Source organism: Fringilla coelebs (genome assembly GCF_963513975.1).
Source record: "Fringilla coelebs genome assembly, chromosome: 1".
In the NCBI taxonomy this organism is placed as follows: Eukaryota; Metazoa; Chordata; class Aves; order Passeriformes; family Fringillidae; genus Fringilla; species Fringilla coelebs.
The window spans coordinates 65,426,275-65,453,698 of NC_140028.1; the positions used below are offsets into that span (position 1 = coordinate 65,426,275).

The 27,424-nt window shown below is 38.0% G+C and overlaps 1 protein-coding gene across 1 annotated transcript; it reads left to right on the forward strand.

The window, feature by feature from the left end:
* CLPTM1L (CLPTM1 like) lies at nt 1-26,092 on the forward strand. Its single transcript, XM_084209719.1, has 17 exons — nt 1-199; nt 1,111-1,211; nt 2,634-2,823; nt 3,587-3,729; nt 5,629-5,707; nt 9,513-9,630; nt 10,960-11,054; nt 12,456-12,540; nt 13,879-13,982; nt 15,357-15,422; nt 16,471-16,521; nt 17,126-17,208; nt 18,981-19,015; nt 19,298-19,353; nt 19,436-19,480; nt 22,515-22,630; nt 23,836-26,092. Exons 1-17 carry the CDS (start codon nt 26-28, stop codon nt 23,918-23,920), a joined length of 1,626 nt encoding a protein of 541 aa, XP_084065845.1. The 5' UTR covers nt 1-25; the 3' UTR covers nt 23,921-26,092.
* The last annotated feature ends 1,332 nt before the right edge of the window (nt 26,093-27,424 follow it).

Consider the following 27,424-nt stretch of genomic DNA (forward strand, 5'->3'; position numbering starts at 1 on the left):
CGCCATCGCCATCGGCACTGTCACCATGCTGAGCCGCAGCTCCTTCACCAGCCTGGTGGTGGGTGTGTTCGCCGTGTACGTGGCGCACACCTGCTGGGTCATGTACGGCATCGTCTACACGCGGCCTTGCCCGGCGGCGGCGGACGGCGCGGCCGGGGGATGCGTCTGGCCCTACTTGGCTCGGAGGCCCAAGCTTCAGGTGAGCGGGGCGGGCACGGCTCTCGGCCCCTCGGCGCGCCGCCCAAGGCACCTCGGCAGCGCCCCTGCCCTCTGTCCCTGTCCCTGCCCTCTGACCCCTCTTCTCCCCCTTCCCGGCGAGCCGCTCCCAAGGCCTCTCGGCGGTGCTGGGCCTTGTGGAGAGCTCCCTTGGCTGGTGCGCGGGTAGGACTTGGCTTCGTGTGTTTTTATTGATCTCGTGTATCTGCTGTCACACACGCACTGATTAGAGCAGCGTTGCGGAAGAAATGCTGGGCCTGTTTAGTCTAGAGACGACTGAGAAGTCTTCATTAATTCATATAAATATGTCAGAGGATGGGTGCCAAGGGGCTGGTGCCAGACTTCTAAGTGGTGCCTGGCGACAGGATGAGGAGTAATGGCCATAAACTAAAACACAAGAACTCCCTCTTCAGTGTGAGGAAGAGCTTCATTATGTTGAGGGTTGCAGAGCACTGGAACAGGCTGCCCGGGGAGAAGGTGGAATCTCCCTGTCTGGAGACATTCCAAACCCATCTAAATGTGTTCCTGTGTTACCTGCTCTAGTTCACCCTGCCTTGCCAGGGGCACTGGACAGGGTGATCTCCAGAGGTCCTTTCCAGCCCTGACAGAGACCCTTTCCTTTATTGACAGGATCCCTAGTTCTCTGAAATGCCTCCACTTCCTTCAACTTCCAGAACAGGTCATCCCATTAAAATGAATTTAGTGGCTATGTTTCTGCTCCTAAAAAGAGCTGAAAGACTTTTTTTGAGTACGCTATTTTCTTTCCCTGTGTGTAAAACCTTCCTGCAACTGGGAGAATTAGTGAAGCTGAAAGACAGACCTGTACTCTAAACGTAGAGATGCCTGAATTTATTTCCATACTCTTAATTTCTCTGTGCTGTGTTTTGATTTCAGTTAAGCGTGTACACTACCACACGGTCGAGCATTGGTGCTGAGAGTAATATAGATCTCGTTTTGAATGTGGAGGATTTTGATATTGAGTCCAAATTTGAAAGGTAAGGATCTGGACTAGTGGTATCCAAGGTATCAGAGTTATTTGTTGAATTCTGAAGTCTGCATCCTAACTAGGAGTTACATGGATGGAAGTATGCATGAAGCCGAGGTGGATTTCACTATTGGTTAGCTTGGATCAGCGTGCTGTTCTCAGCCATATAGGCAAATGTTTTGCAGAAGTGGGCCTTGCTTGTGATAATAAAATTTACTTTTCATTGAGAAAATATAAATACAAATGTGCTTGGAAGTGCTTGAGACTTGCCTCTAATTACATAGGTAGGACAGTGGCTACACGTTTTGTTTTGTTCTTAATTGCCATGGCTTCAGACCTGGAACAGGACTTAGATGTCAGACCATGTTCTCCTTTCATGTATTTTAGCAACATGCTTTTCCATAACTATTTCTCTGCTAAAAATCACACGAGAAAACCTTATTTTCTGATAATCTAGGGTTTGGAGATCTTCTGAAGCGATATTGGTGCCAAGACTGTGCCCTTAGAGAAATTTTTTAATAGAGCACTGCACTCTGCATATGCCTCTGAACAATAAAAATGACTGGAACTACTTGTTTTGTTCTTCAGATTTGCTGTCTCACTTTTGTTTTGTTTGTTTGAAATAATTGCCCCATTCTTGACTCTCTTATCGTCATCTCCAAGATTATTTCACTCTCTTCACTTTCTATGACTAAAAACTTGTTGGTTAGAGTTTAGGTCATATTGACTACTTCTCTGACAGACCTTATAAGAATTGTTTTACTGACAGGGTCTGCTAAGCTATTGAAAGTATTCAGAGCAGAATAAGCTGAGCAAGACTACAGGAATAGAGGAGGCATTATGCAAGGGTGCAAGTAGGATGATTTCTTGGCTAGTACAAGGGGAGTGACTTCATGGTTTGGGGCTCCAGTTTAGAGTTCTCTGCTTGGCATGCCATAGCTGAGAAGATATTTTATTAATGCCAAGTGCATGGCAAAGCTTCATGATTTTCTTTTTAAACTTTGTATCGTGTATACATCTGTGATGCATCTGCAGCACATGAAGGCTGTTTTTTTACAAATGCTGTCATAATTGTGGACCTGTGACCTATCAGTAGAGGAAAGCAACAAAAGAATTGATGATGCAGTCCTATGTTATCTAGGGCAATAAAGTAGGGGGTGGACAAAGGTTAAACTATCTTAATATAATAAGTCTATCTATATAATCTATTATATCTATATAATATAATAAGTCTATCTTAATATAATAAGTCTAAACTATCTTAATATAATAAGATATAATAAATCTTTGGAAATGCATATATTGTGATAAGTATAAAAAATTACCCCATCCAGCCATGGAACATGTTAGCCAGAAGTAATTGTGTCTAGTAATAGCTAAATATTTCAGCATGTGCTGTGTCATCTCATAATATATTTATTTTGTATTTTAGGACAGTGAATGTCTCTGTACCAAAGAAAACCCGAAATAATGGCACATTATATGCATTTGTATTTCTCCACCATGCTGGCATTTTGCCTTGGCATGACAGTAAGCAGGTGCATATAGTAAGCCCTCTGACCACGTACATGATCCCCAAACCAGAAGAGATTAATTTGCTCACTGGTGAATCAGCCACACAGGTAGGTGTGTGTCCAATCTATGGAAGAGCATCTGCAAAATAAGTAATTTATTTTATAGATATTTCTGGTGTTAGTATCTGCTGTGCTTGCATCTTTGAACTAAGGATGATAAAACAGAAAAAAACAATAAAAATCCTCTTCTTAATTATCTTGCTAATAGCAGACCACTCAGCAGAGCAGAGGCAGAGCTCTTAAAAATGCTAGCTAGTTATTTAAACACCATCCTAGTTAACAATAATTGCTTCAAGGATTCATTGCTTTTGGTAGAAATACTGTATTGCTCTGTAACAGCATGGTGCTGCTTTCTATAGTGAATTTAATTCATTTGAAATAATATGCTTTGCTGTTGTAAAATAGCAGAATAAGATATGAAGACAAACAGATAATGTTTGGTTGATCGTCCTTTTGACTGTTTTGAAGTAACATCTGATTACTGTATAGTCCTGATTTCAAAGAAATTTCTCCTTACTAGTATCCATAATCCTAAGGTATGAAGGTTAATTAGATGAATATTCCTTCTTGATGAACAAGGCTGTGAATGGACACTGAAGTTTTTCAGTGTCAGACTGTGGTGGGCCTTTAAAATCCATTCTGTTGTATTTGAGCAAGAGACTTGATCTGGTCAAAATTAAGGTAAATTGTTTCTTAGTAGGCTTCTGGTTTATGAATCTAGTAATGACTCCCTGGATTCTGTGAGTTAGATTATTACCTTGTTCAAAATTGTGTTGGTTAGCAGTATGTATTTTTATTCTTTTTTTTTAAGCAAATTGAAGCAGAAAAGCAGCCCAATGCCCTGGATGAACCGGTCTCTCACTGGAGGTCAAGACTAACCTTAAATGTCATGGTGGAAGATTTTGTGTTTGACGGATCGTCGCTCCCTGCTGATGTTCACCGCTACATGAAAATGTAAGTTGATTACTTAAATTTGTCAGATATGTTATTTATAAACTTATGTCACATTGCTTCAAAAATCTTCCTTGACCTTCTGTAGTATTTTATGTTTAAATGGGCACCTAGAGACAAGAGCAGATGCTCTTAATGCTTGCATTTTGGTAGTGAGAAATTGCTGCTAAGATACTATGTACTAGAAAGCCTTATTGGAGATACCTGGTTCCTGGGCAGCTCAGAGCTGACAATGCTTTTTCTGTGTAGAGTTACTGTAGTGAGGCAAAGCAGGACTACGAAGACACAGGTAAAATGCTATAGCAGACCTCAAACCTATTTGTTCTTCAGTTGTCCTTCTGGCCTTCAGAGCAATTGCCATCCCTTGACCCTTTCCAGTTTTCCTTCATCTGCAAGTAACTTGTACAGTCTGGAAGTGCTGAAGCGGTACAGCTGATCTCCTAGGATATCTTTTTTTCTCCCTTTATGATTCGCTTTATTTTACTTTGACAGTGTGTGTTCCTATGTTACGTCATTTTCCTCAAGAAAAGTCTGACAAACAGGGTTGGGTTTTTAGGCCTCTAGGTGCAGGGAGTAGCTTCTGCTCACAGCTTGCTTCAACCACTTCCACTATCAAGCATCTAAGTAATGCAGTATACGCTTGTGCTGCTGTATGTTGATACCTTTCTCTACTAGTACCCTCTTAAATCCAGTAGTTGGTTAACCAGCAGACCCCAGGGTTCTGGGATAGCTTTCCAGCCAGAATAGGTAGAAACATAACAAAAAGGGGTTGTTGGACTGGGGTTGATGGATGAGGAAGTTTTTTCTGGTTGATTTGCATCAGTGCTGTTTGGTTATGGCATTATACAGGAAAAGAGTTTTGATACAAAATAAACTGCTACAATTTCAGTAACAATAGCTTTAATCATAGTTATTACATAGAAATCAAATCACTTCAGTTAAATAACCAAGCACTATTTCTGAGTACTTTTCTGTGTTACTGTTGCACATTGTGTGTTTAGTATGCAGTTTCTTATCATGCATAGGGACTCTTTTCTTTTGTCAACAGCTCAAGTTCAACTTTCAGGCTTTAAAAATCTCTATGATGCTATTCCATAGATTTTTACCAAGAGCATCACAGTGTAGATAACTGCCTTTCTAGTGAAGACTTGAAGAATTTGTCTCTGTTAGGGTATTGGGCTAAATACTTTTCCAAGATGCTGACAAAGCAACTCCATGTAGGTCATAGTTTACTAAATAACTTTACAGTAACCAATTTGATAGAAGACTTGAAGGGTGGGAAGTTTTTATTGGATTTATGCAGGTTGGTGAGGTGGTGTAGCAATCCAAATGAGAGCTTCTGTAGATGGCAGGGAAGATTTCTACTCCTTGTACGGCCCTGCAGTAGTATCTGACCTTCTCATTTGTGCATCAGCCATCACATTCATGGTCCCATGTGGGCAAGAGCAGGAGACTGATGCCCTGCCAGGCACCAGTGGGTGGGGGAAATGGTGGAGGGATGTCATGGTCACAGTAGGAGGGGGATATTTGAAACAAAGGATACAAATATATGGCAGTAAACCTCTGCATGTTTCTCTTCCATAGACTTTTAAATTTTCCCTTGGTCATTGAAATGCTTCAGCATCATCACAACCAATTTCATTTGTATTTTTATTTGCTTATTCTGTCTTTCTACAGCGGAGTGAAAACAAACAAAACTTTTCAATACCTTTTTTCAATGAAAAATTTATTCTAGACTAGTGGCTAATTTCTTGCTGTGTGTTAAAAGAAAATGTGCCTGAAAAGATGGTTGGAAGTTTCTACATGGGTAGATTTGAAAGTGATGAATGAGTGCTAATTTGAATAAAAGTAGTTTTCTTTTTAGATCACTGCAGTTATAAAATCCATGTTTAAACATCCTAGGGTTCAGTTGGGGAAGACAGTGCATTACCTTCCAATATTATTTATTGATCAGCTAAGCAACAGAGTGAAAGATTTGATGGTGAGTAATAGAATACCTTTAATTACATTTAATAGTTTTAATGGTAATCTTCAATGTTGTTTTAATTAAGATTTTCTCATAGGTTGTTTGCTGTAATGAAGAAGTATAAATGCACAAAAGAACTCAATGACCATTTAACTTAATGTGACCTAATGTGGTAATTGCAGAAGCTGGATCTTGAGACTTCTCTCTGGCAGAAGTATCTGTCAGTCACTGTCTTTTATGCCACCAAAGATGTTTGGATTCCATTGCTTCTGCCTTTTGGGTGGATATGGAGGACATCACTGTAGCAGCAGTTGTGGCAGGACCAGTCTCTTCAGTAGTTTGACTCTCTAATATGAAGAAGTTTTGTTAGCATCCCAGAGTAGATTCTCATACCTTTTAGGCATATTGACAATATCCTCAGCTGATAACAGAGCTACACTTGAGATAAGTCAATAGCTATTCTCTTATCTCCTCAAAATTCACATGTGGGTAGATTTCTTGGTGCTGCTGTCTATCGTGTTAGACTAACTTGAGCACCTGAAAGTTTGGTGTCACAATGCATCCAACGATTGTGTGCACTTAAATAAATCAGTACTTTGAAACTTCAGTAATGGAATTACTGAAGGATGAAGTTGGATGAGATTCCTGGAGATTACTAGTCCAGTGCCTCTTCTTAGAGTAGGATCATGTGGAGTGAGTTTTTCAAGACCTTTTCCAGTTGAGATTTGGTTATATCCAAGGATGGAAAGGGCACAGCCTGTATAGGCAACCTGCTTTAGTATTCAGTCACTCCAGCAGTTAAAAAAAGAAAAAAAATTCTGTATTTGGTTTTTTGGTTTTTGCCCAACTCTTTTCTTGTAGGACATCATGCAGTTCCTTTGCTACAGGTTACACATGGCAGTCCCATGTAGCTAAATCATGTTGATCTTAGCAGCTCTTAGTTAAGCCTTGCAGTTCTTTTCAGTTGCACTGACTGGAATTTGGTAATTGGAGTTACTGAGAGCAGCAGTCTTGAGGAATGTCTCAAAACTGTTAAATGAGCTCATCTGAATTATGCGTCTTCTAGTTGGAAGCCTTTGTAGATGTAAACTTGCCATAAATCTTCAAAATTGTCTTTCCAATTCATTACTTTAGCTCAGAGAAAGAGTTTTGTTACTTAGTGTTCAAGAGAATCTTTACAAATGTGTGTCCCTTTGTCCCTTCCACCCCAGATTTGTACAGCAAAATAAACTCCTGAGCATTTGTTACAAGTCTTGACAGCAGATTGTTTTGTCCAGTATTTTTTTTAGATGTGTATTTGTAATGTCTGTATTAGTGGTCATTGTCCTTTGTTTAAAGTTTTATCACAGCTCATCCAGTCCAGTCCAGTACATTCATGTGAACTACTTACTGGTCAAGTCATGTACCCTGTTTACAAATAAATTCAGCATTCCCATGTTACTAATAACATTCCTGCAGTTGTCATGCCTGCCACAGTTAATACTGTTGTAACTCACTGCCTTAGAAAGTTATTAAAGATCCTTGGAAGTGCTGCAAAGATTATTCTACTAAAACCTGCAAACTTCCCCTTCAGCACTGGCTTATGTGATGTCTCAGTAGTGATTGGCCAAACTGCTCTCAAGCCCTCCAGAAAGAGTGGTCTTGTAGTAAACTCTGTAAGAGATTAAGTAGTAAGTGAAGAGCAGGAAAGAATAAGGAGAGAAGGTAGTACAGCTTTTGTGGAGCCCGGTTAATATTTGACTATGAAGAGGGGCACAGACAGGATCTCTTTTCTATGCCTGACCTAAAATCATGGAGCTGAAGATGCTTGTGCTGGGCTGTAGATTGTCAACTGACTCTCATTTTCATCAAGATGTAGGTCTTTTGTGGTGGGTACAGTCTAGAGATTTTTTGTTCCTCATGTTCTTACACATGCTTAAATGCTGTGGTTTTGGGATTGCACAGAATTTAATAAATAGAATTTTAAAATTCATACCACTGAACTTATTTGCAGTGATTGCACACTGTTTTGCAGTATTGATAAAGTAGAGTGCTAGAAGTAATGATGCTCTGATGCCATACTGCAAGAGTAGGTGTATTGTAGGGATTTGGTCATTCCTAGCTTTCAAAGGTATCACACTCACATTGAGGTTGTGAGGCACCACTTGTGGGCTTTAAGTTGTTTGTTAAGAAATAATTAATTCTTCTAACCTTACCTTTGTTTTAGTTTGCTTTTGGTGTTGGACAATTCCCATCTCTGTCTTCTGTTGCAATCCAATTTCCTCCCCACACTGTCCCTAATTCCTCCATTGTAATTCTTTGTCTGTGGAGAGTGCATTGCCACATGCTGCTTACCCAAGCATTTGCAAAATTTTTGTTTCTTGCCCATCCTCCACAGATAAAATTTCTTTTCAGTTTCTGCTGTAAATATTAACTGTCTTTGATAGACTGAGAAATTGAAATTAGACTAATTGAATTATGGGAATCATTTGAAAAGGAGAGGCAGTGTGGAAGATGTTTATATGGTTTTTGGTAAACGACTGTAGAATCTTGTCAGTGTTCTCTACAGTCAGCTGTAACCACATTTGATTTTTTGTTCCATTCAGTTCAGAGATCCCTGAGACTGTTCTAGTTTCTCAAGCTTTTCTCTCTGCTGTATTCATAAAACTTTCTCAACTTCCCTTCCTTCCCTCATATGCCTGCATGTTCTGCCCCTGTCTGAAAAGCTTACAGGGTCTTGAGAGGGTGGTGAAATTGAGATTTGTTTGTACTCACTGGAGGAAAGAGTGAATGGGAGAATGAATGTAGCCCTCAGTTCACATGTGAGTGATAGGTGGGGAGCCTAAAACCATGTTCTGGGTTACAAGAATCAGAAGCCCATTCACCTCAGTTAGGTGTCGGCTAACTAATTACTGTAGAAACAGATGCAGAGTAGAGTAGCAGGTCTGAGATGGGAATTATGATTGGGAGTAATTAGGACCCTGGGGAAGCAGATCTTGAACTCTTGCAATGAGTGCCTGCCAGTCTGTTGTCCTGAGCTATCCTTGGAAATGTAAAACAGACTGCCTGAACTTGTTCTGAGATATCTGCTGAGTAGTCTGACTTCTGAGAGGACAAGGGGTTTTTGTGGGTTTTTTTAAACCTCTTTGGGAGGTAGACATGGACAGCTGTCATGCAGAAGGAGCTGAGGAAATTTAAGACTTTTGTTTTTTCCAGCTTAAGTAACATGTAGATGATACGGTAGGATTAGCAGATATTTAATTCTTGGGGTACAGAAAGAAAGTTTTTGTGACACTCCAGATCTCAAAGTTATCTTACTTAGCTTTAGCTGTGGAGTTTTTCATTAGTCTGAGCTAGTGGCATCATCTTGCTTCCCCACCCTTTCAATTTCTCTCAAAATCAGCCTGAGTGAAGTAAATTTCTGACTGTGGCCTTTGGGATACCATTTGTTGGTTGGGTTTTTTGGGGTCTTTGTATAATATTCTAATTTAGGTAATCTTAGCATATGCGTTCAGAGAAGAACTGTCAAAAGAGTTATCTAAAGCGCATGTTTCCCACTTCATGCTGCCATCTCAGAGGCATTTGTATACAGGAACAGTGAGGTTGCTATAGGAACTTGAACAGAACAAGCTGCTAATTTAACATTTCCTGGAAAAAAACACAAAGACTTCATAATATAGAAGTCTAAGATCTTATTCCCTTTTAAAAACAAACTGAGTTCATAAAATTGTGTGATTAAATTATAGTGTGATCCAATCACTTTATTTTAAAAAATATTAATGGAAGTAATTGTTGCCATTTTTCTGCTGTTAGAGATGAAATATGTCTTTTTGAAATGCAGGTTATAAATCGTTCAACAACAGAGCTACCTCTTACAGTGTCGTATGACAAAATATCTCTTGGAAAACTCCGATTTTGGATCCACATGCAGGATGCTGTGTACTCCCTCCAGCAATTTGGTATGCTTACCTTTAATGACTTTGGGCTAAGAAGCCACAGCTAACCCCTTAATTTGTTTCTTTTATGTACATAGATGATACTTTTTTTTTTTCCTGGATAGCTGGTGAAGAGATTTAATGCTACAAATCTTGTGTTGTTTCACCTTAAGTTAAAAATATTTGTTGATATGTGGTAGGGAACAAGAATAGAGAGGTGAATTAACCATTTTTAAAATTAATTTTATTTGGGTAGTACTCTGTAAAAGCATTGGAGGACATAATCAAGAAGAGCATCTTCACCATGGGTTTCCCTGTCATCCATGGAACAGAAAAGTTGGATTAGTGGTATATAGGCTTTGATATGAAATATACACAGCTGCTCACTGTAGCCATATATCTGCAGTGAAATACAAGCAGGCCATACTAAGTAAAATCCAACTGCTTTGCCTTAGGCTCAGGCCAATCTGTATTAAAGACAGCTATGTCTGCTAAACATAACTGTCTTGAAAGAGTCAAGTAATTGCTTGCTCAGAGTTTGTGGAGGGCATTTATCCACCATCACCTCCATAATTTTTTATGACCCTCCTCAGAATTGAAATTTTCATATCCCATGCCTTGGTTGTCGTGTGATAGACACAGATATCAAGACCTATCATCCCGAGAGTACCTCCTGTGCCTGGAAAAAAGACCTGCGTAAGATGCTCTTTGTTCCCCCTACATATGTAGATAGTGAAAGACAAGGTTTGAAATTTTCCTATTGGAGTAATTTGGAGCAGTCAGATTAGTAGAAAAATTCCAAAATCACTTGAGAATGACCACATTCTTGCTGTGATGGCAAAGTAAGTTGGTGCTGCACTCAAGCACTATTGCCATAAATGCAGCATTGTGTATTTTCTGAGAGCTGTGGACTTCAGTCATATTGTTGCATTTATGGCCATGTTTCTCACTGATTTTTGTTGTCCTTTACTGTGGTAGTCCTTTTCTTATTTTTCAGCTTTTGATGTGAAGCTCACTCTTCTGTGTATCAAACTAAAGTTCAGAGGCCAATTTGTAAAACCTTTTTTTTTTTACTTCCTGCTCAGGCCATTGTCTGTTCCTGCTCAGACAATGATTTAATGTGTCTTCCCATTTGTCTGTCAGGTGGTCACCTTAGATTGTAATTACACAACATGTTAAAGGCATGTTACAAAGCGCATTGTAATTACATAAATTAAAGGCTTGTAATTGATGGGTTTTGGGTTTATAGCCAAATAACTTGCCAAAATATAGGTAGATTTTCATACTGCACTTGAGCATAACAGCAATGAAGTGTCAGGTACTTCTTGCACAATGACTTGTTCTTTTTTGTAGGGTTTTCAGAAAAGGATGCAGATGAAGTAAAAGGAATTTTTGTTGACACTAACTTGTATTTTCTGGCTTTGACATTCTTCGTAGCAGCGTTCCATGTGAGTGGTTTTAGTTTTTAGGAAGTACATAATATGGGGGGGAAAAAAAAGGGGGAGGTGTGTCTTTCGGGTGTTCCATTTATTAAGAATTATTCTTGAAAACAATAATTTCAGTGGAGCAGTGGAAGCATTATCTGATACAAAAGTCAGCTATATTTCCAATACAGAGTTAATATAAAAACCTTAAATAAGGCAGAAATTTGAGATAATTATACAGAAATTAACAGTCTTGACTGAAATATAAAACATTACCTTAGCACTTTTTTTACATTGTAGTTGAACCAAAGCCCCTAGAATTAATATGCCTGTCAACATTGGTTTAAATTTTGTTGACTTCTCACAAGGTTTGTCGCTTCAGTGGCATAGTGGAACGCTCATGGTTACTTTTTTGTTGTTGTTTGTCCCTTTTTTAGCATTGGCTTCAATCTGAATCTTGATTTTAATGAATAACTTTTTTTAGACACTGGGAACATTTTTGTAATTTACAGTTATACTCAGTACAGTTCCCATACTCTGGGAGAGATAAGACCTTGCCTGGAATGTTATGTTTCTTTATACTTACATTGCACGCAGTTAACTTGTTTGGAAAGCCTTAGACTTCCATGGCATATTAATTTAATTTTTCCATTCTGATCATCAGGTTGCAAGGTATCTGTAGACTAGGACAAGCTTTTCTGATACTTCTTTCTTTTGTGTATCATTTTCCCAAATAATAAAAAAAAACACCAAAAAAAAAACCCCAGAAAAAAAAGCCAAACAACAAGCCTCTCCCATAAACAAACAAACTCCACAAAGACAACTGAAAATTCTTCATTAAAATCTGTGTTTGATTTTTTTAGACACTGAAGGCTTAAAGGAAATACCAAAAACTATACTGAATAAAAATACAGAAGAAAATAAAAAAGCTTCTTACAAATAAATTGAGTTCTAAGATGTCCTGGAAGTTTAGGTCAATTTAGTGACAAAACACAGAGGAAACCTGGCTTGCTGTATTGTAGGATTTTTTTTCTAAAGTTTTGATATTATCCAACTGTAAATTGACTATCAATCCAATACCGAGCATTTTTAGTTTAATTTACTATGCTTTTCCCTGTGGTGTGTGGTTCCTCAAAGTCCTTGTTCCTCACCCTTGATGAGTTACCCTGTATTGGGTCTCTGATTTGCTTTGCAGGACACTAATCTGGGCAGCATTGCAATGGTAGTGTTTGAAATTCATCCTGTCATTTTGCATTGCTTTTAGAGCCTGGGCTTCTACAACTTTTCTTTTTAGGTTTTATTTGTGAGTTAATCTTAACTGCTGAAGCTTCTAAAATGGGGCTTTTTAATACCTCATTGTTAACATTTTCAGTCTCTAATTAGTGTATGTTTCAAGCAAATGAGTATGTTTCTTCCTATTTGCAGCTTCTCTTTGATTTCCTCGCATTTAAAAATGACATCAGTTTTTGGAAGAAAAAGAGGAGCATGATTGGGATGTCTACAAAAGCAGGTATGGACTAGAATGCAAAGTTTTGTCTATGTGCTATCTGTTTTATGGTGTGTGTTTTCAGTCTTGCTCTAAGTTAACACTCTGTAGGTTTATAGAGATAGCAAAATGAGATGGTTTGTGTACGAAGAAGAGGTGGCTAAGAGTCTACACAGATGGTTCTAACTTAGTTCTGTGCTCAGGTATCACTTGAGTTTAAACACTTGTGTCACTACTGAGCGTTGTCTGTCTTGGAGTTGGGAATTAGATTAATATTGAGTTAGTCACCATGTTTTCCTTGCTGAAGGAACAGAGAAGTACTTTGAGAAAAGAATGAAGAGCAAAAACGTTCTGTGGGTGGAGAGAATGTGCTTTCATGAGTAATGCTGTTCTGCAAGTCCCTTGTGTTCCTTGTAGATAACTACAGGTTCCAAAATATTTGTGGGTGGAAAGTGCTGTATTGTAATGCTCTTGCTTGATTTGGGCTTTGATGTAAACAGGAGCAATAGAGGCTCCTGGGGTGGGGGGAGGGGGAGAGCATGGGAGGGTTGGCTTGATTTGTGTATAGGAAAGATGAGAGAAACATCATGATCTGACGTCGTGCCAAGCCTTCCTAGAAACAGATGAAGGTTTTTCCAATAGCTTTTTTTCCAACCTTGATTATGAAGCAGAATTGTAAACCTGGAGTCACTTGACCTCTGAGACTATCCCTAATTCTATCATATCTGTAGATGGATTAAAACATGTAAAGAATATCAATACTGGGGGAGGGGGGGGAAGCATTCTAATTTATGATGAACAACATGTTTTTATCATGTGGAGAACCCAGCTATCATTTTTATGAGTGCATTTATTCTTTTAAGGCAGTTGTACTGCTGTTGGCATGTGTATGCCAAAAAGTTTATAAAAATTCAAAACAGTCCATGGAATTTCAGAAATAAGTTTCAAGACTCAGTGAAGTCAAATTCAAAAGACTTTAACATTTACAAACAATAAATAAGTCTCAAATACTGACATTATATTATCTCACAGCCTTTCAGCTTCCAGGAGACAAGCATGATAAATGTAGCTCCTAATTGTACTCACATATTGCTGAATTGCTTCAGTACAAAAGTCTTCATTAAATGTTCCAATTTTCTTTCATCTCCTGTGTTAAGGATTGCATAAAATGTTCTTGTTCCCTATTTGCCCAGAGATCACTGGCTGTTTCTAGGACTACTAGATATATCAAGATGTAAACAGAAGAAATTCATACTTAAATTGTGTAAGACAGAATTGCACCAAATAGACCATCAGTCTTCTGTCATCTCAGCTGTTCATTTAAATATTAATAAGCCTTCCATTTTCATGTTTTCTGTCTAGTGCTTTGGCGGTGCTTTAGTACTGTGGTAATATTTCTTTTCCTTTTGGATGAACAAACAAGTTTATTGGTACTGATCCCAGCAGGTGTTGGTGCAGTGATTGAGGTGAGTTCTTAAAGCTGTAGCACCAAATACCAATATTTGCAGCAACATCCATAGTTTATAGTAGAAAAATAATGCTAAACTAGTTATTGGAAAAATTCTACTGTAGCTTGCATGTCCTTGGCTTTCAATGACAGAGGAGATGTTGTCCCTTGATCAAATAACTAAACTGGAAGTATCCGTTTTTTCTGGGATGGTTCAGCTGATACTGCAGAAACCAAACACAGAGTGAGGTTCCACTGAAGTTCCACTTATCACATCACCCAACAGGCCTCACTCCTGGTCAAGCAAGTATAACCATGTCAACAAGCCCGCACGGAAGCACTGTCAAAGGGCAGGCTGTGTGCCCACAGACAGTGCCAGGACTGAGGTGACTGGGGAAGGAGGACAATCAGGAGACTGCTGCCTGTATGCATGATTCCAAAAGTCTGAATCTAGTCAGTGGGTTGCAGGTAGCACAGCTGTCTCAAAGTGACAGCAATCATACGGACAGTGCATCTCAGAAGAATTTGTCTGCTAGGAAGAACTTTTTCACAACTTGGACTTAATTCCTGTTTCTCATGCAGTACTAATAGTGACATTGATTCTGTAAGAAATTATTTTGTCACTTGTACCACAGATAACAGTAAAGGATTGTCTTTACACTATTCCCCTTTTTTTTGTCTGGAATGTATGGTGGGTGAGAAGAGAATATTGGTGTATCTAAAGTTAAACAAATGAACCTTGTCCACAAAAAGCTTCAGAGACTGCTGCTCTCCTGGGGAGCTGCATTGCCTAAGTTGTCAAATCTGTATAACAGTATGGGTACAGTACATGAGTAAATTTTCAGGTGAACTGAAACTTTAGGTTTACATTAGGGTCAGGCTGTTACAGCTGTACAGTAAGTAACCAAATAATTCAGTGGATTCACTGATTTTTTGCTTGTAGTTCACTTCTGAAATGTAATGGCCATGTAAGTGCCAACTTAATCCCTGTTAGGAGTTCTGAAGCACCTTCATCAAAGGCATATAAAAACTTGCTTGGCAGGTGACTGCTGGAATTTTCTAAATGCCTGACCTGGGGTTCATCGTGGTGCTAACCCCACTTAGGCACTGCTATTCAGATATCCTGGAACAACTGCATTATTTCACTTTAATTACATCATCTGATAAAGAGACTTAATAGTGCAGGCTCACAGCATTATACTTGTTTGATCACATGGCATTTGGTTTGTGTAGACACAGGCAGTGTGTGCTGCAATCGGGCTGCTACTGCTTTATGCAATGGGTGATCAAAAGAGGTGTTCTGGAATCTTGATTCTAATTATCTGAATCCTTCATAAGATGTTCCTTTGTATAATAATCTTCTATGTGCATTTTTTATCTTTGCTAATCACAGCTCTGGAAGGTGAAGAAGGCCTTGAAAATGACAATCAGGTGGCAAGGTTTGAGACCCAAATTTCAGGTATAGTAGACATTGCCCTGTTAATGATTACACTCTTGAGTCATTCATCTATTTCCAGGTTACTGTGCAACTTGACTTCTAATGAAATGAAGAATTATTTTTTAATTATAAAAGTTTCCTGTGTACATCTCTCTATGAGTGGCTTAATCCACTAGCAGGATGAACATTTGCAAACCTGTTTCTTTGAGTTCTTTAGAAGAAGCAGCTATTTGTATGTGTTTATGGTGCAAGAAAATTCAGAACTTCTCTGTCAGTTCTGCTAAATCTTTATAAGTGGGGCTGTGCTGCTGCCACTGTGTTGGAAAGGCACTCTTAAGTGACATCATATTTTGAAATAAGAAACTGGCTTTTTCATGAACCTGTAGGTGTAATTTTTCCATTGTGGAACTGACAGAAGATGTGGCATGTTCTGGGGACAGTACACTCCTAGATGATTCTTCTGGGTAAAATGAAGTGCTGAGATTGCAGAACATGCAGTGGGAAAGTGCAGTCTACACTGAAAGTTTATCGTGCTGATAGAAGAAACAGTTGTCTAATATTCAGTGTTTCTGCACAAGAAGTGCTGGGGGTTTCTGCTGCTTAAAGTCTGGAGTGACTGGTGGCTCTGCTTGTTCCTATGTCAAGGAACTGTGTTGAAGCAGGCAGAATTTCTGGACATGTGGAGGTAATCCATAACAACGATAATCCATGACCTCTTCATGGTTATGGCTTTTCAGAAATGCTTCCTGTATCTGACATATTTCTAGCTACTTGACTTTGCTTTTGCTTTGTGAATTCTGCTCTTTTCAATGGCATTTCTCTAAGCAAAGAAGTCCTGGGAGTTTGGTATAAAGTATGAGGTTAAAAGTTAATCTTTTTGCTTGCCCTGTATTTAGTAGGCTGCGCATGACAAATATATGACTCTCCTACATATAAGCTTGTAAAAGTTTTGTTACCTTAATGTAGAGAGTTGGAGAGCTTATGTAGAGAGTTGCTTAATGTAGAGAGTTGGAGAGCAAATGCTTTTTCCTGTGTTCTGATGTGATTATGGTTTTCTTGTGTGTTGCAGTTTGGTGCATACAATGACTCTGAAAAGAAAACCGAGGAGTATGATGCCCAGGTAAGAGGGAATCCTATGACTTTTGATATGTCACCTGTTGATTGACTTGTTTTGCTCTTTTTTCTGCAAGTGTATTTTCCACATCCTCACAGTTGTCAAGTAGATCATCACTGTGTAGATGATCAGATAGTGAAGATTCATTCTGATAATTTATGAAAAGAAACAGTGAAATAGTTATTTTGATTGTTGAATCTAGTTGAAACATTGCTCTGAGAAGCATTACCACTCAAAAATTTGAAAGCTGGTATTTGTACCTGTTATTTTTACTGAAGAAAAGTTCATGTGGTTCCTGATTTTTGAAAGGAGATGAGCATAGGTGACAACATTGGTGTTAAGTAGGAAGCTACTTTTAGAGGCTGATCTTTGCGTTGTCTCTTGCTGCCAAAGCTCTGAGGTGGTTGCTTCTTTGAATTGGGCTTTGGAATTTTCACCACCACCACCACTAGAAGTGGAAACATAGTAGAAATTATAGCAGACATTTGGGAATAGGAAAAGATTTTCAGGAAAAAATTATGTGGCTGTCTTCCTTTCATGGCTATTTAATGCCGTGAAAAATCTGTCCATATAGAATGTGAACTAACAAACTATTTTCCTTGTCCATTAGGCTATGAAATACTTGTCATACTTGCTCTATCCACTGTGTATTGGAGGTGCAGGTTACTCCTTGCTGAATGTCAAATACAAAAGGTACTGTAACTCTGTAAATGATCTTACAAGGAATCGAAACATTGCCCATTTTTTCTATATGGTTATGGAAATTGCTTGTTAGCTTGATGCATAGGCCAGGAACTGGAAACTTCCTTGTTCTGTCTATCTAAAGCTGAAGAATATAGATGTTTTTTTAACATCCTGCAAGCAGCAGGTTGTTGTATTTCACAGGTTACCTGATAATTACTTCAGCATAGAATTCAATAGCTTGCATACATGTCAGTCAGAAGAGGAGGAAGAAAGCTGCCATTGACATTCAGAGGGCCAGTTTGGTGATAGCAGAGACGAAAGGAATTCAGTGGTTGAACCTGTTTAATAGCAAAAAGAAGCAAAAACCTTCAACAAATTATTTGGTTTGAACAAGAGGCTTCTTTGTTCCTAGATATGATAGCTATGATGGCAAGCAAGCAAAAGCATTTTTTAGAAAGGGCTCTTTATTCCTTTAGAGCCATGAACTTCCTGCAGCATAGTAATACTTCAGCAAGAGCTGGACACTCAATATTTCATGAACAAATGAAACCCTTGTCACCTTTCACTCAAAATAGCTGGTTCATTTTGTGTTGGAGAGATGCAAGCAAATGTGTAGCAATGAGACTTTGTTGTAGGAAACACAAGCATGGTGAGGCCATGTAGACATTTTTTTTAATAGTCCTTAGGCCCGGATGGGATGGGAGAAAACAAGCAGTAGTAGTTTTTCCTAATATTATTTTAAGCTGTTGCTGCATACATGAACTGTAACACTCATACTAGAAACTGCGTCAATTTCTGGGCTATTATTTTTATTAAAAGGTTCTTGTCTTAGTAAGCAGCTAACAAATATGCAGCATTTTAAAATTCTGCTTTTCTGACAAAATTCTTGAATTTGTTTAGTATTTCAAAATACTATATTTCAGGTATTTTATGAGCTGCAGCTTAAGGAAGTGAGAGCAATTCATATAATAGAATTCTTGCCATTGTTAAATCAGTAAGGAAATAAGCCAGAACAAATAATCTTAGCAGTGGATTATCCTTTAATCTTGGAGGCATTTTCTGATTCATTCTTTAAATACTTTTGGATTGCTGAAATGCTGCTACAACTGTAATGTTGCTATTAATGTGTCAGTAACACAGCAATGCAAGTTTAATTTCAAATTATGTAACCAGAGTGTGACAGTTACTAGCTGTTCTCAGGATTGCAAGCAGAAGTATGGGATTCTATCATTGTCTGTAGCCCTACCATTAATTTTTTAGGATTGTGCTCCATTGAACATCTGGGAAGGTTATTAGATGTAAGGAGGGAAAAATCTAGATTCCTTGTATTTACTTTTTTTTAAAATATCTACTGTTGTGGTTTGCACTGAATGGTACTTGTTAAATCCTTACTGTGCCCTACTGACTCTTTAATATTTATAGTACAGTGTTATCTTTGCAGGCCTTAATACAGTCAGGGTTCAGTGAACAGAATTACGCACACAGTGTACATATCTCATGTCAAGTTATCTGATTATCAACACAGATGTCTTAAAATGGTGTGTAAAAGTATAAAAACAGGTAATAAATCTGTCAAAACTTCTTGTATGGACTGATAAGTATCGTTTGCTTAAACTACCTTCTCTGGAGTCCCTCCAAGGAAGGAAGATGTGAGATATTTAATTCTTGGAGTAACTTATAACATGGCTATTCTTGGAGTAGTCATGTGGTGTACAGTGGGGTATAGGATGTGTTATAATTTTGGCTGAAGAGAAATATAACTGTACTCTCTTTCTTTGTAGCTGGTACTCCTGGTTGATTAACAGTTTTGTCAATGGTGAGTCCCTTCTGTTCTCTTTTCTATACATATTTTTTCAGATGAAGGCCAGGACTCAAAAGTAGGATATTAACTGCTGTCATTTGAGTGTAGTACGGATCAATAATTTATTACTAAATTATCACAGTGATTGAAAAAGGGAGAAGAATCAACCCAAAGTGAACGAAAAAATTAGATGTATCTTCATTCTTCAGAAGATAATGAGTAAAATTACTAATTATGGAAGTACAGTCATGTGATTAACATCTGTGCATTTGTTTGTTTTCCATATTTCATCTTCAGGAGTGTATGCTTTTGGATTCCTGTTTATGCTGCCCCAACTATTTGTAAACTACAAGGTAAGATTGAAAAGTGATGAAGGTCTACTTTTCTAGTCTCTTCTTCCAGATTTGATTACAATTTGATATTTTTTATTTCTAGATGAAATCTGTTGCACACTTACCATGGAAGGCTTTCACATACAAAGTAAGTAAAGCTCTAATTTATGAGTGCAGTCATTTTGAAAATTATTTTCTGTAAGAAACAGCCTAATAATAAATAGCTTAAAGATGGCAGTTCTTTTTTGTTTTAAGAACTAAACTTGTTTGCAACCGTCCTTAAAATAAAAAACCACACTGATCTTCGTTTTTCATAATGACTTCCATATGATGAGAATAGTTGCATCCTAGTTTTTATGATAATACTGCTTTTTGTTACTGTCAGCTGTCTTGCATGAGTGCAGATGATGGTCCTGCAGATACATTTATCAGTCCCAGTTAAATGCAGTATTTTAAGAAGGTGTCAATGCATCATTGACAAGGAATAGTTCCCAAGAAACAGTTAGGAATGCTAAAAGACCTTATTTTGGCAGGTTCCAGGAGCTACCAGAGGCTGAATTAATGTACACACTGTTCTGTGCCAGGGTGGTAATTGTGAGCTTCTGGGCAAATGCTAGGGGGATTGTTCCATGGGGGAAGAGCAGCAGTGTCCCCCACTGCCTAGACTGCCCTGGTAAGGCAGTGCAGTGCTGCAGCCAAGCCCAATAGCAGACCTTGGAGGTGAAGTTGAGTTTATTTAAAATCAAAATCAGCTCACTAACCCTTTGATAGCTGCATATCCACAAGCATCCCCTTGTGTGTCCAAGTGGTCTGTATAGTACTCAAACACCAAAATGATAGACCCAGTATCCCAGTCAGCTCTCATGTGCACAGATATGGATAACTAGGAACACCCACTACTGAGTTCCCACGTCTCCTATGTTCTCCCTCAATTTCCAGCTATATGCTAGTTTTGTTCTTGTACCCCTAAAGAACTGATACTGTTTTGACTATCATTTCCCACCAATCCCAGTCATTAGGGTTTTTGTACTGTGCTTTGTTTTCCTGATATTTGTGTCCTGAGAAACCCTGGCTGGATGTGCTGGGATCATCAAGGTGATGCCATCACCATGTAGCCTTTTTACTTGTGCTTCCACTCATAAAAGCTTTCATTTTTCCTTTGTGCTGGTATATTACAATTGCCCAGAACATGTGTACTTTAAAAGGAACAGTGTTAAAAACTGCTCAGGAAATGGTGTTCAATTCTGAACAGAAGATATGGGACAAAAGAACTAAAACATACACACCTAAAGAGACTACAAAGGCATTTCCATTTCTATGAGCCTATAGCAGTTGTCTGACTTTCTGCTGCCTTACTGTTTTTAAAGAAACAGGGTGCATCTAGGAAAACAGATTGAAATGTAGCTGGTAGCAGAATAGCAACTAAGCAGTGTTTGATGTGAAAATAGAGACAAAAATAATAATAAATGCAGTATTTCAGGCATTTACTAGGCAAATCAGCATGTTTCTTAAGAGGAGGGAGCAAAAGGTATATTTTGAAATAATTTCAAAATTTTACTTTGCCAAGGAAAATAACTGAGCAGAGACATCAGTAGTTAAATAAACAACAGAGGGAGGTTATTCAAGCAAATAACCTTTAAATCAGTACAACCTTGCTGAACAGCCTTTTCTTACAGAGCATTTAGTGTGTGTGTCGAGAAAGAAGTCTATTTTTGTTTTCAATTATGTTTCATTTAGACAGCTTTGGAGGGAGTATTTTACTTTTTTAATGGATATTTAAAGTTGCTTGCTCTTTTCTTCACTTGAAGTGGAAAGAAGAGTCTGAGGGCTCATCTGTGACCATTGTTTTAGAGAGCTCTGTTGTGTTTTTTCCTTAATTTGAGCTCTGACTTTCCAGTTTCTGTGGGTTTTACATTTCATTGTTAATAAAGAGTACCTTCAGGTGAGGTAATCTCAAAAGAAAATTATCCAGTCTAAACACTATCGAATGGGCTGCCTTGGTTCATTCACTTGCAGTGCCTTATGAACACTGCCTGTGTGCCTGAAGGATGGAGCTTTTTCTTCCCATTGTTATTGTAGAATCACTCACGTGGGTGTTGACTTGGAAAGGCTGTCTTTTCCAGCTTGCCAAGGTTTTTATTTTTGTTCCATGACAAACCTTTGCACAAGCTTGAGAAGTGCCAGCCATAGTCCTCATTCACTTCAGATTGATGGATTTGTTTTGACCTGACAGAAAGAGCTCTCCAGATGTAACTAATCTCTAACAGGAGATAGAACTCTCTCCTGTCCAACACCCCCATTTTCTGCTGGTATTTTCTTCCATCATATAAACATTGGTTCATTTTGAAGAGTGAGTTTTGTGCTTACATCACTTGCACCCTATGGTATGGGTTAGCATACAGCTTGCTTAACTAAAAGGAGCCATGTTACTGACTCAGTTTGTTAACCTAACAGTAAATATTCATTGCTGGGTTCATTTCCTGATGTTTTTAGTGAGTTGAACAGTTTATTGCAACATGAGTACTAGAGTTGGTGCACTGTAAGAGTTGATGTGTATGGCCTCCTTGTTAGAGGAGTTGCCTTTTGGTTAAATTACTTTTCATTATTGCTGCAGAAATAGAGCCTATAATACGCCTAGTTGATTGGAAATGGTGTAGAAAATTACCCATCCGTTATTCAAGACATGGTTACTTCCAGGAAAGCACTGAAAATATTTTAGTGTCTTTCCAAGGCTATTAAGTTAATCTTCTTAAAAGCAATAAATTAACAAATTTTTACACAAATTTCTACAGAAAACGAAAGTGAAGTGACATTTTGTACATCTTGTCATTTGAGTAATGAATGATCAAAAATCTGGGGGTTTTTCCACTTCCTTTTGAAGTTTTCTCTGAAATTGAGTGTGTGTTTTTCCCCTCCCATGACAATACTCTCACTTACCTGAAACAGTCATACTTCCTTTTTACTTGTAACTTCTGGTCTGTAGTAGACAGTATGTCTTCATTAAAAGAAGTCACTTTAAAGTTTGCATTCATTAGTTTTGCAGCATAACCTTTAATTGTTGTTACAAATATGGAGGAAGTCCGTGTTCCCACAGGCAAAAATATAGGAAGCTTTTAACTTTGTGTGACTGATGATTTCCTTTCTTTACAGCCAACTGAAGTATACTTTTCTTATATTTGTAGGCATTCAACACCTTTATTGATGATATATTTGCTTTTATCATCACTATGCCAACATCTCATAGGCTGGCGTGCTTTAGAGATGATGTTGTGTTCCTGGTCTATCTCTACCAAAGATGGTATGACTTCCTTTAATATTTGTTACAGTTTTTACAATGCTATAGATGGTTACAGTCATGTTGCTATAAAGAGCTGTAGGTTGGGACAGACTTGGAGCAGAAGTTTTATACTATAATAATGTCTAGTATAGTATGGGCCGGATAATGTTAGTTATGTATGTGCCTAGTGAAGGGAATGGTGAGCAGGGCACCCTGTAAAGGAGATCTCAATACAAATAAGAGGAACTAAACCATTTTCCCATAACTGACACAAATCCTGGACATGATCTGGAGTAGTAAAAAAATTCCTCTTCTCACAGTACTCAGAATTTTTGTCAGTTACCCCTTTTCTTCCCCACAACATCCTTCTTTTCACCAGATTTGGAAGTCACAAATCCTCCCACCCCCCAAAAAAAACAATACAAAAGAAAAAACAAGCAAAAACTACAAAAATAAAAAACACAGAAACCAAACAAAAAAATCCCCACAAATCAAATGTGAGACATAAATACCTGAAGTTAGGGAAAGGAGAGAAATTCCTCAGCTTGTATTCACCTTAGCAGTTCTGGGCTTCTGACCCTTACTGAGAGCCACATTTCCATATGCTCATTGTCTGAGGCATGTTCTCCAAGGTTCTCTGCAGGGCAGTAGTGAAGGGTGTTGTGTGATAGGGCCCTGCTCTGCCTTTCTATTTACCTGGCTTGCAAAAACAAGTTATCAGGTTCTCTTGTAAGTTGAGTACCTGTCGAGTTTCAGATTCTTTAAGTAACTAAAATCAGATAGGGAAGAAAGCTATATGCACTACTTATGAAATACTGTTCATAGTGGAGTTACAGAAAGTGTATTTTTGTTCCCAAGAATAAGAATTTTTGTTTATTGTTATTTTTTTGTAGAAATTAAGTAGTCAGCAGCTTCTAATGGGGGCTGGGCACTGGTTTCAAGTTTGAGAGGTGTCCTGGATTGCTTGAGAAAAGAGTCCAGCCAATCTTTAAGGGAGCTAATACATCTCTTAAGCGGTTCTGTTATGAGACAACTGGTTGAGTCATATTGTGACAAAGCTGATATGTCTGTACAAATTTTTAAAGATGTTGGGGTTTGCCACAAATGGGAATAGAGAATATGATGACAAAGAAATTTACTTTTAAAACTAAGCATCATACAACTACTTAATTCCTTCAGATAGGAGGCTGTAATGTAACTAAAAGATTTGGGTTTTTTTCTGCCAGGCTTTATCCTGTGGATAAGAGCAGAGTAAATGAGTATGGAGAATCTTATGAAGAAAAGTTAAAAAAAAAAGCTCATAGAGAATAACTAAGAACTGAAGAAAATTCTGACCCCTGGACTCTTCCTCGCTCTGTGTATTACCTGGTCTTAAGGAAGGAAAAACTTATTTAATAAGAGTATTTTTAAAGCTTATGACAGAACTACGTGGACAATACATCTTCTATATTGCCAAAATCTAGTTTTGATACCCTCCTCTTTCAAGACCATCTTCGTCCTCACAAGGTCTACAGTCTGCCAGATGACATTATATAAACTTCCTGCATTTCAGCTTCTCTTCAGTGAAAACCTAAGCATCCTGACCATTGTAATTAAGATCCAAATCTCTGTTTTTAAGACAATTCACAAACTGAAACTGTGGTGCCTGTGCCACTAGGCTAAGAAAACTGAAAAAACAAGACACTGTGTTACAGCAGAATCAAGGTTTATTGCCAAACTGGGGGCTGTCAAAAATAAAAGGTATAATATTGGACTATATTCTACTTAGAAATCATTCTCATTTGATAATGGACATAATGGAAATTGTAGAAATTGTGAATTCCTAGCTAAAAATAATATATTGTTGGAAATATAGGATAAGGTAGATGGCATTGTTAAACTTCAAATTCTGCCACATTCTTGGCCTATAATATGGCAGAGGGTTTCAGTTTTTTTAAAGTGAATGAAGGTGTGAAAAAACTGTAACATGATTTCTTTCAATGTGTATGTGAGTTTATAGAAATCCTTCTGCGTTGTTGACAAACCTGATTTCTTGGCATAGTAGGTATTCATGTAATGCAAATCATTGTTATGTGCTGGGAAAGTCTCTTCACGCTTCTTAAATTCTTCATCATTTGGTACCATGGTGACCTACTAGGCCGATTCTGTCATGATTCAAAGGGAATAATTCCTCAGTCTTTTCCTCTCTCCCTCCCTGCCCCATCCTATTTTTTAGATGAAACACACATCATTCAAATAGAATTATTTTGCTCAAGTACAGGTTCAACAAACTACATGATACAGAGGGAAAAAACAGCCTGGTAAAGAACAATTCATACCTTTTAGTTTAAAATCTGTATTCCATGAGAATGAAATTCATTAAGGGAGTTACTTTGATCTGTTTCTTTCAAATTTGTAAAAAATAATCAGGTTGAATTATTATGCCAAAATACAAACTCCACAGCTATATCTGGAAACCACTTATAAAAATGATTAGAAAAAGTTTTTAAATCTTCAAAGATTTTTAAGAGCAAGTTTCTTAGTAACATTAACATTAAGGAAAATACAGCATGCATTCCTTTCAACAGCAAATAAAATACCATTTAAAAAATCCAAATGGCAGAATTCTAATTTCCAATTCTAGTTTTGCTTTGGTCAGTAAGTTTACAAGTAAACCATAATGATTCTTAAGTTTATTAAATTGCATGCTGTTTGTGCAAGGCTGTTTAACTTCAATTTGTCATTAATTGAAAATATTCAAACAGGTCAGCTCCTGTGGTCTGTAACTACTTTGTGAAGTAGATTTTATCCAGTTCTGGTACTGCAAAAATCTGAATGTATAAATATTTGGGTCCTAAAAAGATAAAGAAGTTTGCTTGACTTTTGTGTTTTGCTACAGACTACAGCCTTTCCTGTACTGAAGTCCTCCTTACACACTGATGGCAATGGCAAGGAGTCTTGAATATTTATCTCCTGTTAATGCTAAAGTCTCTTTATGCTGTTAATTGTAACTGCAGATTATAGACTGTAGCATTAAACACACCTAAGCAAGTCTATGCAAAACCAGGGCTGCATTTGCTGTATCTTGTACCTGTTTTGAATTTGTTTGAAGTGAGCTCTTTACTGTTAAGCAAACTAATATTTCACAATAAGTTAAATGTGTGTGAAAAGTTTTTCTGATATAAAGACTGCTTATAGCACGTTCCCTTTTTGTGCCATTTCAAAACAACCAAGTCATTGGCTCTTCTAGAGTAGCTTCTCAAAGTCCAGAATACCTTGTTTGAGTATTTCTGATGTTTAATGGCTTATTTTTGTAACACAGCTGTTGAAAAATCTCTCTTGCACCTTTACATACTGTGAGTTTCCTGGTCTTCTGTCTTGCATTTCTTGACACTGACCTCATGATATTCTATAAATAGTCATAAAAGCATATAAAATTAGAACATTTTAAGTCTTTAAGATGAGCAAGACTTTCCTGTTCAAGTCATTGTTTTATGCATTCCATTTCCAAATAAAAGACTTGGCATACAGGATAAAGAGTTACCTTTTGTTACTGAAAAGAAAGGTGGTAAAAAAACTGTAAGTAGTAACTTTGGGGATACAAAATTATGTATTAACTAATAATATATTAACTTTCTAGTTGTGGTAATGACGTCAGCTAAAAATGTGGTTCTGTACGTGAACCAGCTCATGCTGGATAATCCATATTTTAGAATCTGTTTAAGTGTCCAAGAGTAACATAAAAACTTCCTCACTTCTAATGGGATTTACTGTTGTAAGCAACTAGGTGACCATCTCACATTCTCATTTTCATTAGGCTTGTAATGGCTTTGGAAATTATAAGATTACTGTGATTTGGGGTTGGGGCTGTTTTAGAATTAATTCAGAAAACCATCATATGCTTCTGTAAGCTGCTCTTGCCCAGGATTTAGCACTGCAGTCCTGCTTCTCTAAGGACATAAGTGACAAAAGGCAGCTGGCTGGATTCTGTGGGTGTAGATGGCCCATGGTGCAGTGCCTCCAAGCTGTGACAGAGACTGCACTCCATTCCTGCACAGCTCTTCACTTCCATACCCTGCTACTTCCTGCTCATCATTTCCTGCTGATCTTCTCCAAGAGGTGACCTTCAACCCTTTGGACTTTTTCCCCAGGAGCCACAGGACAAATGGATTTACAAAACAGCAGCAGCACAGGCAGGTTTTTCTTACCAGCAGAGCTCAAGAAGTCTGTTCTGCTGTGCTTCTGTCCCTCTGGACCTGCAGCCTCTGCACCATGTTCCCTTGGAGTGTCATGTTCCCTTTTAACATGACACTCCAGTAACTCAGCTACAGCACATACAGCTCAGCAACAGAAGCATTAAGACACAAAATTCTGTAGTTTGTCTGCAAACACCACGCTTTCCAGTTTTTTTTCCATCAGAAGATAAATCTCATCTCAAAGAAGTAAAATGTGGCAATTTATTGGTAATACCCTTTATGTTACAACTTAGAGCTTTTCCTTATAATACAATCTAAAAGAGGTGAGAAGGGACTTCAGAAGGCTGCCCACTACCAGCACAGCCTCTTACCCCTCTTATAACACTAATTATGCTTTCCTGATAGTCCCTTGTAAAGCCCTCTGAGTAAATAAATCTAACAATAGGTATTGAGAAATGGAGCCAGAAAGATCCCAGCCTTCCCAGATACCCAGTGACGGTCTCTGACTGTTCCCCATCTCCCACTAAGAGAAATTTGGCCCTCTGTTAGGATTGATGCACTTTCCCAGTGGTCATAGAAATACAGAAAAAAGACATTAAGCTCTTAGAGAGCATCAAAGGAGAAGAACAAGGATGGTGAA

Bases quoted from the DNA above. Each gene is read 5' to 3' on its own strand.
- CLPTM1L (XM_084209719.1), top strand. From the start codon at position 26: ATGCTGAGCCGCAGCTCCTTCACCAGCCTGGTGGTGGGTGTGTTCGCC. The intron at 15,423-16,470 runs GTATAGTAGACA...TGTGTGTTGCAG, and splicing joins GTTTGAGACCCAAATTTCAG to TTTGGTGCATACAATGACTC. The intron at 19,016-19,297 runs GTGAGTCCCTTC...TTTCATCTTCAG, and splicing joins GATTAACAGTTTTGTCAATG to GAGTGTATGCTTTTGGATTC.